Here is an 18,273-nt window from a genome sequence, read left to right on the forward strand (position 1 = left end):
TCCCACTTTCCCCAAATCTTTTTCAGCTTTCTCAGGTCATTTTGATAGACGTTGATGTGTGTGTACCCAATCAGTTCTGACGTGTACCCAGGCTATAAATTGTCTCCATTTGTTAGTTGGGACTTCGCAGACCATCTCAGAAATTCTGCATTGTCTTGTACCTCTTTTTGAATCATTCGATTCATATTTATAGCCTTCTATATGGACATCGATCACAGATCAACACCATTGGATGAATAGTGCAATACAAAATGAGAACAAAATAAAACAAAAGGATAATAGAAAATTAATCAGTAATCATACATGAATTAATCAGACATAATATAATTTGTCAATAAAACCTACCCCATATGCTAGCTACCCAATCATGCTTTAGCATGTCCTACCCAAACATGATTTTTACCCACATGCTTTGTTTATAGAAAATCCTAACCTCATGCCATCTAGTTCGCATGCCATGTAGTTCACATGCTTGTTTGAAAAAAAAAATAAACCTAACCGCATGATCTCTAGTTTGCATACATTTATTCAAAAAATAAAATTAAACTACAAAAAATAAAATGCTAAAAAATGTTTTTCCTTATGTACTCTCCTCACGAGATTCTTATGATTTGGGTAAGGCTCTATTTGGGTTCTAAGTTTACTATATGCTAGGTTTGACTCTAAAGTAATAAGTCCTCGAATTGTCCTTGTCGGTGCCCCTTGGGCTACCAAACCTTCAATCCTGACCCATCACAGGCTTTCGGATTGAGTTTAATTCGAGGGAACACACCTCCTTATGTCCATAAGAAGGTGAAAACCATCATGAGAACCATAAGGCGTGATCCCCAAGAGTGATTCACTATCCCATACGGAGGTGAAAACCACACGAGGGAGTAACTTCTCACTCCTACTTAAATAGGACGAAGTGGGGTTTTAGCTCATGTTATGCAAATACAGTTGTGCAGCGTGTGAGGAAAAGCGAAAAAAAAATCAACACCAAACTGAAAACTCAAAATCTTGAATAATTATTTTCTCTGAAAACACCAACAAACAAATCAGTACAACTATTTAGTGGTTAATCAAATTGCAAGTGAAAAATTTATTCAAACCACACAAGGGATCAAAAATCAAATTAGAACGAACTTGTAATTTTCATATGCAAAGAAAATTAATTAGTTGACTAATGGCATGACTCTCTAAAAAAAAGTCCCCAATGGAGTCGCTAAGCTGTCGGAACGGTTTTTCGAAAAAGGAAGGGGGCTCATTTCAAATAATTTTTTTAGTCGGTTAATAATAAAACATGGTTCGAGAAGTCTCCATCAATCATTGATTAGGGTGTGAATGGGCACCCAAAAAGTATTTGTCATATTTTTAAAAAGACTTTCATTTTAATTAAAACAACAAATGTGTGGTATGCGTTACCAAAATTTGAGTTCTGGAGTCGGATACGTGTTGGGAAGGATTAGCACCCCCAACGCCCTAAATCAGTACCTAGTCAATTAATTAGTTATCTTTGCAATTAAACTTAAGAATTAAAGTCTAATTTAATTTAAGATCCCATAAAAATAATACTCTTTGAATTTTAGGACGAAGCACAATAATATTTAATTATTTCCTATCGAGAAGAATCGACCTCTCATACCTTAAAGCAATCGATTCTTACTCCAATCGAAATAAGGAAATATTATAATTCCATTCTAAAATTAATTATTAATTCAAAATAACAACACCCAAAATAATATTAAGAGAGAAAATGATAATATCTAATTATTTCCAATCGAGAGTAAATGACTTTTTATGCCTTAAAACAGTCCTTTATTACCCCAATTGTAATGAAGAGATATCACTATTTTGTCTTAAAATTAAATATTAATTCAAGTGAAAACGATAATATCTAATGATTTCCAATCGAGAATAAATGATCTCTCATGCCTTAAAGTAGTCATTTATCACTCCAATCGAAATGAAGAGATACCACTATTCTGTCTTAAAAATCAATATTGACTCAAGAGAAAATGGTAATATCTGATTATTTCCAATAGAGAATAAATGACCTCTCATGCCTTAAAGCAGTTATTTATTACTCCAATCGAACCGAGGAGATATTACTATTTTCAATATTGATTCGAGTGTTGCTATTTTGAAATCCTATTAAAAAACACATGAAAAAATAAAACAAATTAAAAGCATACATCAAGCAAACATAATTTATTATTTATTTTACCAATATTTAATGAGAATAAGAATGTTCAATTATTTAAATACCTCGAGACGAGACCTTAGATTCGATCTAACGGTATTTTCTTGGTGAATTTAATTAAAATAACATGATTTTTTCCCAATCCCAAATTTTAAAGTGATTCGATTTAATTCGTGTTACTAAATGGGATAAACTTTTATTTTAAAATTATCAAAAGTGACTTTCTTATACATTAGGACAATCACTTTATGACAATATTAAAATGAACGAATATTACCCTTAGTCAATTTATTTTGATTCGAGTCAATAGATGCTTATGAGGGTATCATGCAAAATTAATTAATGATTAAAATGAACTAACATAAAAGCAACATGCAAAAATCAAAATAAAATGAAATTAAAATAGGACAATAATAAAAAAAATCTAATCATCATGTCAAAATTAAAACAAAACAAAGTGTAAAATTGACTAGAATGATCATTTTTAATATTGAGTGCTAAAATTACAAAGAATAAAAATAAATAAACATGGGGACCAAATATAAATAAACTAAAATTGCAAGGAAAATTTGAAATAAAAAATAGATTATGGTTTAAATTATAAATATGCAGAAACTATAGGGGTTATTTCCTAATTATTCTTTTTTAGCCTAAAACATGCATTCGAATAAAAAGGGTAAAGTACTAAATCAGTCCAAAACATTTTAAAAAACTAAACATTCACTACATATGACCAAAATATAAAAACACGCTAAACATAAGGGGGACTAAAAGGCAAATAACCCTAAAAATATATAACAAACACAAAAGTAGGTAAATTAGAGAACGATCCCTATAGGTGACTAACATGCAAAAACATGATAAATTTAGGGGGACTAAACAACAATTCAACCAAAAACTACAAAGCATACACTAAAATGGGTAAATTATAAAATCAACCCCTACATATGTCTATTTTGTAAAAACACTCTTAAAGTCGGGGGACCTAAGCGTGATTTCCCATTAAATTTCTTCTATAAATAAAACTTTTCCCCTTTTTACATTTTAATTGATTTAAAAAAACTTTAAAATGCTCTATTCTCTCTATTTCTTTCTTTGGTCGGCCCACTGTCGACTGCTTTTATCCGCCCCTAACCGTTATCCGACCGCCATTCTGAATGCTTTACAAAGCGATCGAAACTCCTAAAATGACCCTAAAATACTCTTTAAACCCTGATTTATCTCCCTAAGCCTAAATCCTAGGCTAAAACAACCTAAAAATACCCTAAACAACCCTAAAGATCTGCCCAACCTTTTAGCTTTTGGGCTTATCTGGCCGCCACAAAAATGAACTGGCCGTACAGTTTGACTTCCCTACTCTAAGGTAGATCTACTCACTCTATTTGGTTTAGGTGACATGCAAGGCTTCGTTGTTTTTTTTATTATTATACTTCGAAACTGAAAGAAAACACAAGAAAAAAAACCTTGAAATATTTCTGCTTTTGTTTTTGCTTTTTGTTTGCCTTTTTTCAAAACCAAAAAGGGAGAACCCTTTTTACAAATATGGGTTGAGGTTTATATAACCCATTTTACATATTTTTCATCATTTAAAAATGAAATGATTACATCCTTGCGTGTGGTATTGTTTGTTGTAGAGTTGGAGTGGTGTGGTTGCTTTACATGGCCAAATTGGCCCATTAGGGCAATCGGCTAAATAATTTAGCCTATCAGGGACCCAAACATTTAATTTAGGATCTACAGAAAATTGAACAGTACCCATAGAACTCGTCACGCGGCGTGACGAGTTCCATGGGATATAATTTTTTAATGGACCTGTCATGTAGGCCCCACACTCGAATTAAAAAAATTTCTTGAGGGACTCATCACACCGGCATGACGAGTCCCTGTAAAAAAATATTTTTTATTTTGTCATTTTTTAAAAGAAAATTAAAAAAATAATATTTTATTCTGGAACTTGAGCAATGATGGTAGTATCGATACTACCTTGTGAGTATCGATACTTCTGTACCAGTCTAAAAGGGGTACCGATACCAAAGCTTGTATCGATACTACCTTGTGAGTATCAATACTTCCATTACCTTTGGTATCGGTACCCCTTTTGGTACCGGTACCATTTTTGCATTCTGGAATTTGAACAATATTGGTAGTATCGATACTACCTTGTGAGTATTGATACTTCCGATACTTTTGGTATCAATATCACTTTGGATATCAGTACTATTTTTGTATTCTGGAATTTGAGCAATGTTGGTAGTATCAATACTACCTTGTGAGTATCGATACTTCTGATACCTTTAGTATCGGTACCATATGAACAATATCGGTACTACGTGTACAAAAAATATTTTTTGCTCAATTCCAAGTAAAATGAACTTTGAATTATTTTTGAAAACTTTGAAAACTATTGAAAAAATTCAATTTAAGTTCAAAAGCATTATGCCTTAATTTTTATATCAAAATATAGTTCAACATTTTGTAACGCTTATTTTAGCGTCCAGCATTGACAATGTTTTCTGTTATGACCTTCACCTCTGCAGTGGCCACAAAGTTTTGGTTGACCTGACTCTCTTTGAGGATCATCCATATCAATATGAATTCGGCTAGATTCAGGTCGACCATGTAACTTCTTACGCAATCGAGGATTCGGTAACCATTCCTCAAAAATTGTGCGTGTAGGCCATTATGCTTCATTTGGGTGGTACTTGAAGTCACAACTGTAAATGTTGCGCATAGTGTACAGGCTATAACAGTCATCAACATATAAGTATGGGTCAAAATTGATGTGCATACATGCAGCAACAACGTGAGCGTATGGGAACCTAAAAGCTTGAAATTGAACACAATCACACCATCTTCTATTCAGATTACAAGTGTATGTTGTAGAATTACCTCCCTCATGTGTTCGAACTAGAGCTTGGACAATGAAATCATAATCAAGTCTGGCGAAATTGTGGACAAACATTGATGTTGCATGTGTTTGATTTTTTTGCATTGCCTTCTCTAAATATGAAGCCCAATTTCTCCAATCGTTAATCATGGCATCAATTTGTGCACTTTTGTCTGCCCATACTTTACCCAACCTAAAGTAAGTCTCCCTAACAATACTTGCTATCAGGAGATGTCGAGTCCCTTTCAGCATTGAGTTGATACATTCAGCAAGATTGGTAGTCATATGGCAGTAACGTCGACCCTCAACATCATATGCTTGTGATCATCTATCCCTTGGTATTTCAGCTGCGAACTCATACACATCATCTCTGTATCTTCTCAAATGTTCAATCTGTGCACGGAAGTTTGGTTGGAGTAAAGCATACCCTAAAAATAGTAACTTAAATATTACTAAAAAACATTAATGAAGAATAAATAATTAATGACAAATGCTAAGGTACTTACCCATGTTGATAATCTCCTTTTTGATCTTTTTATGCTTAAACCTCGTCATTGCATTCGATGCGCTATGACGTATACAATATGCATGATATATGTGAGGTGACATCCATCTATTTTTCGGGTCTACCAGTTGTGCTTAACAACCCAGGCGACCAATATGAGATCATACAAACCCCTTCTTGAGTGACAACATGGGAACACAAGTTGGAGAGAAAGAAATTCCAAGTTTCCTCTGATTCATTTTTAACAATGGAGAAAGCAATGGGGAAAATATTTCTGTCTCCATCTTGTGCAATGGTTATCATCAAGACGTGTTTGTAGAGCCCATATAGAAAAGTGCCATCGACTTGAATCATCTGTTTGCAAAATCTAAACCCTTCGATAGCTGGCTTAAACGCACAGAACAAGCCACCAAAAATTCTCTTCTCGGGGATAACGTCTCCCTCAAGCGTAACTGCATGATGAGTATAGTACCTAACAATGGTTCCAGGGATGAAAAATTTCATTGCTTGCAGCATACGTGATAGCTCATTATATGACTGATCCCAATTACCATACAACAATGTCATTGCATTCCGTTTAGCCATTCATGCCTTGTAATAAGTCGAAATATAACCAAATGTATTCCGAATGGATGCCACTAATACAGAAACGAGCACTCTTGGATTTTTTCCACCAACAGCTTCACATAAGAGCATATGACATCCGAATCTAAATGTATGTGGTCTTGTGTCAAGGAGGTCATTGTACATGCGCGCTCTGCATTGAATCTTGTGACTTCCCACAACATCTTACGTTGTAGGTATGATACTCGTATCCTCCATTTACAACCAACATCATGGTGTATACACCTTACGAAATAATTTTTTTGATCCGACTCCTCAACATAGAATTGAAGATGAGCTTTGATACAATACTCCTTGATTTCTAGTTGTGCCTCTTTTTTTGTTTCAAACTGAGACCCAATAGCCAACTAGATGATCGCTCGTCTGAAGAACCCTAGTGGGCAGCACATAACTACGGCGGTGGCTGCAGGACTACTGTGGTTGGTGAGTGACAACAACTGTAGATGATTGAAACCCTAGGGTTTCAAACCCTAGCTAGGACTGGGCCTGCTGTTGGACTCACCATTCGGGTCGGGTGTTGTTGTATTTGGGTTGTAGGTGCAATGGGTTCGGGTCAGATTGTAATTGGGGCCAAATTTTGGGTTGGTGGTATAGGCATGCACAAATAATAATAATAATAATAATAATAATAATAATAATAATAATAATAATGGGACGAAAAACACGTATCGAAATTAAGGTTCGATTTTCCACATTTATGACATTAAATGATAAGTATCGACATTAAAATTTCGACGTGTTATCCTTACCTAGAATTCCAACATTTATGACATACAATTTGTACCCTAAATTAAGCTAATAATCAGATTCTCTATGAATCATCACATCAGTTTATCATATTATGAAAATTTACAAAATCAATTTACTTTAATCTAAAATCTTAAAATTTTAAATTTTAACTACATGGGTTAAAATTTAAACCTTAAATCTTAAATTTTAAAACTTAAAATCCTCCCTAAATCATAAACTCTAAAATTTAAAATCTTCAATTCTAAATTCTAAATAAGATGTAAAATATTAAAATAAATAAATTTATGTAAGTTAAAATTTACACAATTTTAATTTACATAATCTGCATATCAAATATATTATAATTTACTGTAACTTTTAGGTGTATTTGTATTTATAATTGTACTTATATTTATAATTTTTAGATATATTAATTATGTATAATTATACTTGTATCAAGTATATCATTTAAAAATTATTTAAATACATATAAAAAATTAGAAAAAAAAAGTTCGAACTATAGATTCCCAAAGAAAAATCCCAGAAAAACATATGATCATATGATATCTCTCCGTACAAAATATTGCCTGAGGGAGTTGTTTTATTTTTATTATATAAATTAGCTGACAAGCATCCGATTTAAAAACTTTTTAAATATTTATTAAAAAATCTTTTATATGTTTAATTATTTTTTTATTAAGTTAAAATGATTATAATGTAATATTTTTTTTAATAATTTCATAATAAATATTTAATCGCTCTATTATAGTTATTGGTGTTCGAATATTTGATATCTAAAAATATTAATTATTATTATAATCATTGAAATAATTTGATTCGTGCATACAATCTAATTATTTAATAGATTAAAAAATTTGATTTTTTTATTAATTATTGTATTTAAAATGAAACTGTTTTTATAAAATAATACATTTGCCAACTTTAAAAACCAAAATCAGTAAGCACACATAGCAAGAGTTTTATATTCTCTATGTTAATTTGTAGTTGTCACGTCTTTCAGTGTTTGGTTCCCGAGAAAACCTTTCAGAAAAAATAATAAACTAATTAATGGCATTTTCTAAAAGCAGCATCTAGCTTGATCTTCATGTTCCTCTAGGATTCATCACCAATTTAATATTCAATTGTTGTATACTTTTTATGTGAATGATTTCAAATATTCGTTATTGTGAAATTTTGGATTGTGTATTTCGCAAAATGCTTGGATTTATTCACATTAAAATTTGAATTTAGAGATTGGGAAAATGGGATTTTGACGTTGTTGGAAAATAGTTTTATAATTTTTTACATAATGCATATATTATTAAATTATTTTTAAATAATTATATATTTTTATCAACTATATCATTTATTAAAGATATAGATAAGTCACATTTTGAATTTATTTATTTTTCTTATATTGATAAATAAATTTTAATTAATATTGATATTTGTCTATTTTTTATGTTAGTAATTTTTTTAATTTAGTTTTATGTTAGTGCTTAACTTTTAATTACATTGGTATCTAAACTTATTTACTTTTCAAAATAATACTTTTTATATGATAATATTAAAGATGAAGATGTGATATTTTATGATCAAGTCACATTATTATTTAAAAGTGAAAAATATTAAAAAAACATAAGAAAATATAATATATAACATAGTTTTTAAATTATAAATTTACAAAATAATCAAGTTTAAATATATTACAAAAAAGTATTGATATGAAAAATAGACAAATTGAAGTATTAGTTCATATAAAAAATATTTTTGATAAATATATATTCATTTTAGAAATATTTATTCATAAGTTTTTGTTATCATATATAAAACTTAAATTTAAATAAGTTAAAAGATAAAGATAAATAATATTTATCATTGTTATTATGGGCTGGTTGACTCTGAGAATTAAGGTAAATCATCATGTCACTTTACAGAACTTTACTCCATTTAAAGATAATGGTTTGGGAATTCAAGGGACAATCTAATTTTTAAGTAAATGTCTCCATAATTGAAGTTTACAGTGAAGGGGTATTTCTGCTGTACGGTAGTCTAATATACAATTAAGAAAACATATTATTAAAAATATTAAATTTTTTAATATTTCTTGTAAAACACTATCTAAAATATTATTTTTCTATTGGAAATGTTAATTTTACTATCTAATTTCTAGTAGAAAAATCGGTAGAAAAAATAATATTTTAAATAATTCCAATATTAATATTTTCGGTAAAAAAATAATAGTACTTTTCAAAAATATAAAAAAATATTAAAATTTTCGATAGCACATTTACTTAATCGTATATTAATTTTATCGTACTTTAGACATTCCCAGTGAAGGGTCTATATATACTACGGGGATCAAAACTGTCTTAATATTTTTTTTCATTAATTGGACAATGCCCAAACATTCTTATCACATTTATGTTAAATCTATACATTATATGTTGCTCACATTTATTACGAATTTAATTATCAAGTATATAACTAAAATTATTAATTTGTCTCACTCAAAAAAAAACATTATTAATAAATGTTTGTTCAAGTAATAAATAGTTTGATATTTGTTTAAGTAAGATCTCGAGTTCGAATATTTGTATATGCAAAAAAAAAAAACATTTCTTTGAGACTCACTCGCCAAAATTAAGTGTGTGACGTAGGTTAGTCTGAATTAGTCAAGGCAAAGTCTTATAACTATATATTTGGGCAACATCATACATAGGATATGTACGTTGTTAATATATGATTTTTTTAACATATACTACTTTATAATGACTTCAAATTATTTAAGAAATTATAAAATATATTATTTTATTTTATTTTTCATGATAAAATTAATCATACAGCAAATAGAAACAATTATAAACTGGAATAAGGCTTCAAACACTAAATTTTACTCTCTTTTTCACTTCTAAATAGGCTTAAACTAAAAAAAATTAATATATATATATATATATATATATATATATATATATATTACTTTTAAGTCTTCAAATTAGACTTTAGTTAAAACAAATCTCTAAACTATTATATATAATCTTACCTAAATTATTTTGCATAGACTACACATGTAGTATTTAAACTATCAGTCAATTATTTTTTTTCAAATTCATACCTCTTGTTACATTTAGTTTCATTTTAGTCATCCATCTTTAAAAAATTAACAATGATGCAGATGTGTCACCATACGGTAACGATAATATTAGAATTTGTAACCTTTTTAGAATTGGGTTTGCTTTGGATATAGGTTGTTATAAGTGTTTGCATGTATCTCATGATGTCAATGCTAGAGGAAAAAAGGGGTTCATTTGTTGTCTCCATCTTGTTCTGCAAGGAGTTCGTTGAGGCTCCATTGTACACCCTTTTCACAGTATTTTGTATGAGAGGCACTTGAAGTTTCTCTTTTCTTCTTCTTCACACTATTACTTCAAACTTAAGACTCCTTCGAAAAATGGTTGCGAGAAAATAATTAAAATTCAAATTTATTCGTATTTTTTTAAAAACAATGTAAGGTAAGATACTTTAAAAGCAATGGGAAAATTGTGTATTTCACCTAAATATTTGTAGAAATTTCCATTTTGGGGTGTACAAGTATGCTACAAAAAGAGACAGATCATATGCAAAGGGTCTCACTAATTAGCAGACACGTGGCTTTGGGACTGATCAATCAGAAGGTCCCAAAAAGTGAACCATGTCAAAAAAGACACATCTCTCTAGTCTCTACACTCGTTGGCCCCCAAACAATCTCACTTTCCCAATGGTTCTTCTTAATCCAACTTTATGATCAAATCAATCCCAAATTTTATATCAGCCAACAAATTTTGATTATATTTTACAAAAATATATGGCATTGGTATCCAAATATATCACTAAAAAAATATTTGTTAAAGTTTATATTCATTTCTTATTAATTTTTGTAATAGTGTCTTTTTAGTAATCGAAAGTGTCATATAAAATAAATATATAATTAATTATGTATTTCACATATTTTTGACATGACATTATCTTTCGTGTGTTAATTATGTTTGGGTGTTAATGCATGTTGGTCTAGTTTTGGGTTCAATTCACCTTAGGATGAACTTTTTTTAGACAAATATTTAAGTATACTAGTGTTAAAATTTAAATTTTGGTCCTTATACTTTGATTTTATGGGACTGGGTCTCTTTGTTATTTTTAATGGGAAACATTAGTCTGGTTCACAAACTTTTGTTTAATTTTATCTTTAGTTATTATCCTGGTAGTTATAAAAATAGGGAAATAACATTTTATTAGTCATTTGTTGAACGAACATGTCATGTAAGACAGACACATGTCTTATTAATTATGCTTTTAAGAGGCTCACATAGGGATGAATCAAAAACGTAGGAGAGGTAATCCTTCTTTAAAATTTTTAAATTCTTTTCTAATTTTAATATTTTTTATATATATTTTATTGATAATTTATTTATATCCTTAAAATTTTATAAGTTCATCTATTAAATTTTTATAAATTCATCTTTAAGCGTAAAATCATGCATTCATCTCTGTTTATCTTTACCCCATGTAACATATTCAATATGAAAATACATGATGTATTTTTTTTATAAAAAACAATATGAAAATACAAATAGAACATTAAGATTTTTGAGACGTGAAGAGATGATCTGATTTGATTCTTTCGATAAATATAATGGGGGAAGGGAAAGAGTCAATGGTCTTCATGTGTGTCCCCCATTAACCCTTTTTATATTTGAATTCTTTTCAAAGAAAAGAAACAGTAAAAACAAAAAGAGAGTGGGGGAAGAACAAGACGCTACAACGCATCTTGCTCTTTGCTTTCTCTCCTTTTCATGGCTTTATTTTTCCTCAAATCCCAATGGTCCCCTTTCATATATAGATGACCCCATTTTTATTGCATACCCCACAATCCCCAAGCCACATCAATGATTCAACAACAGGTAAAAAAGAAAGATTTTGATCCATAGAGCCTTCAAATATTTTTCTCTCCCACATTACATTAGAAGGAAGGGGGAAACAAATCATGAAATCCCATCAACCTTCCATCCTATCTAGTTTCTATAGGCTGTACAGTTATCTTATTCCAAAGCTTCCCCACTTTGATTCTCTGTACTATTTCTTCCAAGTCTTCACAATTCACATTACTCTTTTACCACAAAAAATTCACCCCAACAGAAATAATTAGCATATGCACAAGAGTATGCAATTCAAACATCATGAGTTGCTGCCATTGGCATTTCCTCCAACACTCGCTGCTATCGGCATGCTCTCCACAAATTTACACTTGGAGACTTGCTTTAAGTGTCACGCAGGAGATGTGAAATTCCCAGGCATGGTTGCAGTCAATTTGTCTTCTCACGAAGTTACCGGTCTGATATGAAAATTCTTCCTATGAAGTCCCGGAATCTCTTTGAGTAGTGTTTTGGATCGACGGCCGATATGGAAGTAGGATCAGCTTGTAGGGATTTGTATGCATGCTCTATTTTCTTGCTGATGTCGTAGTCTTGTAAGATATCAATGATTCCAAAGTATAGGACCACTTCACAAACTTCACCATTGTATGAAGAGTGACCGGCTCCACCATGAGTATACTGATCAAAGTCGCTTCTTCTAGCCATCCGTACTGCTCTTGCCGGCATGTTCGCTCCTAACCGAATTAGTGGTTTCCTAGTAAAATAAAATTAATAAGACTTTGAATTCAATACATAAAGGGCTAGATCAAAATAAAAATAAAGAAAACCTTCAGTTCTTATCAAGGATCATAAAGGACAATTGTTGCTCGTAGCTAAGTGCCCCACAAAAAATTTAGTTGTCTTCTGGATTATAGACACAAGATCAAGCATACAACAAACTCAACCTTCAATTATTCCATGGGATATAAGTCAAATTATACCAAAATTTGGCAAACTACAAGCACCAGTTAGCCAATAAATAGACTATGCATCATGTAGGGACCTTGCTCAATTTCACATCTATAATAAGCAACTAACTTGAATCACAAAAATAATTAGAGACAGCAAACATACTGGCCAGCTAAAATCCGATCCATGTCTTGTAACTCCGCTTCAAGGAATCTACAACCACGCATAAGCTTTTCATTTTGATATGAACCATCTTTCCCTGCATAGGACATGCACAATCAAATCCATGTTTTTATTGCAACATAAATACTGCAGCCAAATTCCATAGAAAAAAAATATGATTGTGTATTAATTACCAGTGCGCAATAGAAATGGTGATAACCCCATTTTATCACCTCTATTATCATCACGAAAGTGTAGTCCAACCAAAAGACTGTAATCCATAATTCTTTCAGCCTCCAAGAACTCACAATCTTGATCAATTTGCCTGCCACCATTTAGTTATAGGAAATTAATGATGATACTTGAGAAGAATAAAGTGACACAACAGGAGAGGGATCAGCAGCAAGGGGAGGAGCAAAATTGTTTACTTCACAAGCTCCTGGAACCGATTTCTTTGGATGCGAAATACAAAATTGAGATCCATGTCTTTTAAGGTTGTGGTTTCATCAATTTCCTCCTCAGGCTTATCAGCTGAGCGACCATAGGAGGAGCCTTTAAGGTCAAACCGTCTATGGATTCGGTACTCGGAGCAGAACAAATTGCCCATTACAATGAACCGGGTCTGGTATTTTTAACCATATTAGTTATTGAGCAAGTGAGAATAGTTCACCGATGAACAAAGCATAAAATGAGTAATTCAGTTTATTTTCATCACATTCTTAACACATACCTTCTGGCCACTGATAGGTTTGACACAATGCACACCATAGAACTTTGTCATAAGGGAATTTTGATACCGAGTAACATGTTGGTAATAACTTGGAAGCATCCTCAGAAGGACCTGACATGGTTAACCAAACTTCAGATTAAGTCTTCAAATTTCTCATTTCAGAATCAATGGACCATGATGCATTGCAACTTTCATACCAAGTCAAATGGGTAGGCAACTAACCTTGATTTCTGATTTCTTTACCGTCTTTATCATAAACCTGTCATCTTGAGTAAGGTAAAAGAAACTTCCACTCTTCCCCGGAGAAGAAAGCTCCCTCAGGGCATCATTCCCGCAAATAGCTAGCATGTAGTCGGCAGGATCAACTTGGAATAGCTCTCTCAAATGTCTTTTAAACACAAAAGGAATCCAGTCAACAACATATCAATAAACAAAACAAATGAAATACGAGATGCAATCTTGCAAAAGCTAAAACAGCATACCTAAACACCATGGGACAATAATCCTTCCATCGGAACTCAACGGATTGATGAGGCGGCGTAAGCTTTGATCCTTCTGCAGGAAACCTCGTCCAGAACTTCTCTTTGGGATCAAATTCACCATGCTTCAACTCACGCAATACTGAAGCATGTTTACCAACAGAATGCCTTTAACAAAAAAGAGAATGAAAATCAAATCCCATATCGAAAATAAAAAGCATGTATTCACCACCAGAAAAGAAATTTCACCTGATACCTAATTGCAAATTGAGCATTAAATCGTAATTCTTATGGCCTTTGGAAATAGTTTGTCCAGGCTTCTTGATTTCCCCACTAAAACAACGAGGATTTCTTCTAAATGGCCTAAACCCATCACTGTAAATCATTGAAGCTTCCATGTTATCGATTATATCACAAGTAATATCACCTGCTTCACCGTCACTTTCCCATATACAAATCCTCGGGAAATTCATGTTCCTTTCGCCGATGCTTCCCCGACCGTCGACCGACGATCTCTTCCTCGACATAACCACCAAACTCTCTCCTCCCTTTAGACAATGCTCTTGCCCTTCGTTCAACTGTTGGAACTTCTTCATGTTCTCTTCGTTCCAAGCGTCGATATAGCAATTCCCGCCAGGCCAGGATAAAATCCCGTTTCCTTTGGGGACTCCGTTTTCCCATTGTCCTTCGTACCGATTTCCATTTCCCCAAAATAGGGTTCCACGACCGGAAATAACGCCGTTTTTCCATTCCCCGACGTATTCATTCCCGTTACTCCAAACATAACGGCCGTGCCCGTCTTGTAGGTTTTTCTTCCACGATCCTTCGTAGTAATCCCCATTGGCGTAACGTTTATGACCGTAACCGTGTTTCCAATTGGAGCTCCACGACCCACGGTACGTATCGCCGTCGGGTCCAATGAAAGTCCCGAGTCCTTCCATCCGACCCGACTTGAAGTCTCCTTCAAAAGTGGCTCCAGAAGGCCAAGAGAACTTGCCTTTCCCGGAAGCTTTCCCTCGACGCCACTCGCCTTCGTACATGCACCCATCTTTCCAGAGGTACTTTCCCGATCCGTTAGGCGCGTTGCTGGAGAAAGTACCAATGTACAAATCTCCGTTGGGTAGGAGTTTCTCTAAGGTAGCACCGGAATCGACGGTCACAAAGGGTGTAGAGGTAGTCGTGGGAGTGATGCGCCGAGTCGTAGCTTGAGATCGAGTCCGGTGATGGGTAGAAGTTGGAGTTGTAACAGCGACTACCAAATGGTCATTGTCGTCGTCGGATTTCTTCTTCTTGGTGTTTGAAACAACGTCGCTCTGCTCATCAAACGGTGCTTCGTTCATTTCCGAACTTCTCCTTTGCACCAAAAAAAAGTTTCTTCCTTTGCGTTGTAGAGTACACTACTTATCACTTGGTTTCGTTCCTGAGCTTCAACTAATGCATTCCGGAAACCGCATTTCCTGCGAACTTCTTTATAAATGTCTCTCTTTTTATATTATGTTTAAAGGGTTTTCTCTGATCTTTTTGGTGATTTGGGTTTCGGAGGAAATTATGAGAATAAAAATCCAACATATAAATAACAGAGGAAGGAGAGAAGGAAAGAGAATTATGAAAGAAAGGAAATAGAAACCCAAAGGGAAAGAATGAGCGAAGAAAAAAAATTGAGAAAATCGCTTCAATGACAAAAAATATCTTATAATATATGATTTTAATAATTTTTTTTTAGAATCGTAAATCAGTTCCCAGAATCGCAATGTGATAGTACAAATTCGTATTGTGATTTTCCAGAATCGCAACGCGAATATGAAAATCGCAACGCGAACATATAAATCGCAACGCGATTCTGACTATCGCAACGAGTATCCGTAAAATCGCAACGCGTATCCGTAAATCGCAACGATAATACGTAAAATCGCAACGCGTATCCGTAAATCGCAACGAGAATACGTAAATCGCAACGCGTATCTGTAAATCGCAACGAGAATACGTAAATCGCAATGCGTATCCGTAAATCGCAACGACAATACGTAAAATCGCAACGCGTATCCGTAAATCGTAACGCAATCGATAATTCGCAACGCGATCTCCGGTACCGCAAATCAGTTTCCAGATACGCAACGCGATTCTGACATCGCATTGCGATTTCCCAAATTCGCGTTACGATTTCCCAAATTCGCGTTGCGATTTCCCAAATTCGCGTTGCGATTTTCCTAATTCGCAACGCGATTACGTAAATCGCAACGCGATTACGTAAATCGCAACGCGAATACGTAAATCGCAACGCGAATCTGTAAATCGCAACGAGATTCTAACTATCGCAATACTGAATTTCAAATACCGTATAAGGGTGAAGAGAAGAAGAGATCGACATGTAGTCGGTGCAAGGAAAGTGGTCATACAAGGTTGACATGTGGATCACCAGTGCCATCACAATCATCTTTTCCTCTACCAAAATATGGATCCTCATCAAAATCCCAATCACAATCGGCTTCACCTTTTGGGACTGTTAACTTAGGTGATTTTTAAATGCAAACGTTGTATTATGTGTGAACTTTTAACATTTTCAGTTAGGCATGTATTAGTAACTTGAGTTTGAACATTGCTATGATAAGTTCAGTTGTTATCACTTATTAGACATTCATTTGACTATCGCAACGTGAATATGACTATCGCAACACGGAAATGACTATCGCAATGCGGAATTGACTATCGCAACGCGGAAATGACTATCGCAACGAGAGAATCGCAATGCGAAATGAAAATCGCAACGAGTGAATCGCAATGAGAAAATGAAAATCGCAACGCGAAATTAGTTTCGCATTGCGATTCACTCGTTGCGCTTTTCATTTCGCATTGCGATTCTCTCGTTGCGATAGTCATTTCCGCGTTGCGATAGTCTGTTTTGCATTCAACATAATGCAGATTGAAATCAACAAATCAACTATTACATTTCAATCAATTAAACAAGCACAAATATTATGTACACATAAATTAAACAAATCAACATTTACAAATCATCTTTTACAAATCAATTAAACAATCAAAAAATAATAATGAAATCAACTTTTGCACCCATACATCCATTTCACGCAGCTCACTTCAGGATTAACCTGCAGAAACCAAACATTGAATCAACAACACTTTCTACACATCTAAAACCTACAAACAACAAATTATTGAATTCTAGCTACTTAATCAAACATTTTCAAACCAAAATGAGTAAATATGTTTAACAGCATTTGCATTTAACTTACAAATTGTTTATGGACACTTTCATAACGCGGATGCAGGTAGGCAGCGTCTCGCATATATCGCTCTAGCCATAAAATGTCGAAACCACAAGCCTACTGCACCTCTATCTCTATCGGTGGGAGGTATAAAATATGTACTTCCTGTCGTCAAATGCTCCAAGCACATGCATACGAGAGGACCACAATCCCCTCTGGCTTCCTTCATTTGTTGTGGCGCGGTCTCGTCTCTGATAACTGTAACATTGAACTTCTTTGGCTTCTTGTTTCCAGACTTAGTCCAATAATCAATTGCATCCAAGAATTTAGCCAAATGAGAGCTCCATCCCTTAATCATATCTCTCAAATCAGACAATGATATGTAATTTATCATGCTGTCATATACTATTGTCTTTACGGATGGGAGCTGAAGCTCGACGATAAGCCAATGAGTACGGTCCAAAACAGGGATAAACACCTGCATCAAAATGTAATAATTCAAATTGCGCACTTATTTATGAACACCTTTAAAATATTTAAACAAATATACTAACCTTATCGACCTCCCACCATGCAGGATAAAGTTTAGCTTGTCCATTAGCCAACACATATGATTCCTGTCGTTGATTCTTCAAGTGAACTACGTGAAAAGACGTCGGTATAATTGTATATCGCGTTTTTTAATATTTTTCTTCAATTTCCTTACAATTAGAAGACGTGTCACCCATGCATCAATATGTTGTTTTACAAAAAAAGACATATATTAGTGAATTACATAAATTTTAAAAAAAATTAATCAAACTGAAATATAAGAAATATAAGACTTACCCCCCATCGAAATAGCCGCTGTCTTCAACCCCTAATAATACATCCCACCAAGACCGTTCAATCAA

General features: G+C 33.2%; 1 protein-coding gene across 1 annotated transcript; it reads right to left on the reverse strand.

Annotated features, from left to right (window-relative positions):
- Window positions 1-11,853: 11,853 nt before the first annotated feature.
- Window positions 11,854-15,700, reverse strand: LOC120145848 (phosphatidylinositol 4-phosphate 5-kinase 1-like). Its single transcript, XM_039159575.1, has 8 exons — window positions 14,406-15,700; window positions 14,160-14,324; window positions 13,900-14,065; window positions 13,678-13,788; window positions 13,376-13,569; window positions 13,142-13,272; window positions 12,951-13,044; window positions 11,854-12,591 (listed from the first exon to the last, which is right to left on the reverse strand). Exons 1-8 carry the CDS (start codon window positions 15,494-15,496, stop codon window positions 12,288-12,290), a joined length of 2,256 nt encoding a protein of 751 aa, XP_039015506.1. The 5' UTR covers window positions 15,497-15,700; the 3' UTR covers window positions 11,854-12,287.
- Window positions 15,701-18,273: the final 2,573 nt, after the last annotated feature.

Source organism: Hibiscus syriacus, unplaced genomic scaffold (genome assembly GCF_006381635.1).
Source record: "Hibiscus syriacus cultivar Baekdansim isolate YM2019G1 unplaced genomic scaffold, ASM638163v2 tig00110895_pilon, whole genome shotgun sequence".
Taxonomy (NCBI): Eukaryota; Viridiplantae; Streptophyta; class Magnoliopsida; order Malvales; family Malvaceae; genus Hibiscus; species Hibiscus syriacus.

What these genes read in the sequence shown, in the direction of transcription:
- LOC120145848 (XM_039159575.1), bottom strand. Translation starts at nt 15,496, where the DNA reads ATGAACGAAGCACCGTTTGATGAGCAGAGCGACGTTGTTTCAAACACC. An exon ending in CGGTTCCAGGAGCTTGTGAA is followed by an intron (nt 13,273 to 13,375) that starts GTAAACAATTTT and finishes AAATGGTGGCAG; the next exon opens with GCAAATTGATCAAGATTGTG. An exon ending in ACCATTTCTATTGCGCACTG is followed by an intron (nt 13,045 to 13,141) that starts GTAATTAATACA and finishes TGTCCTATGCAG; the next exon opens with GGAAAGATGGTTCATATCAA.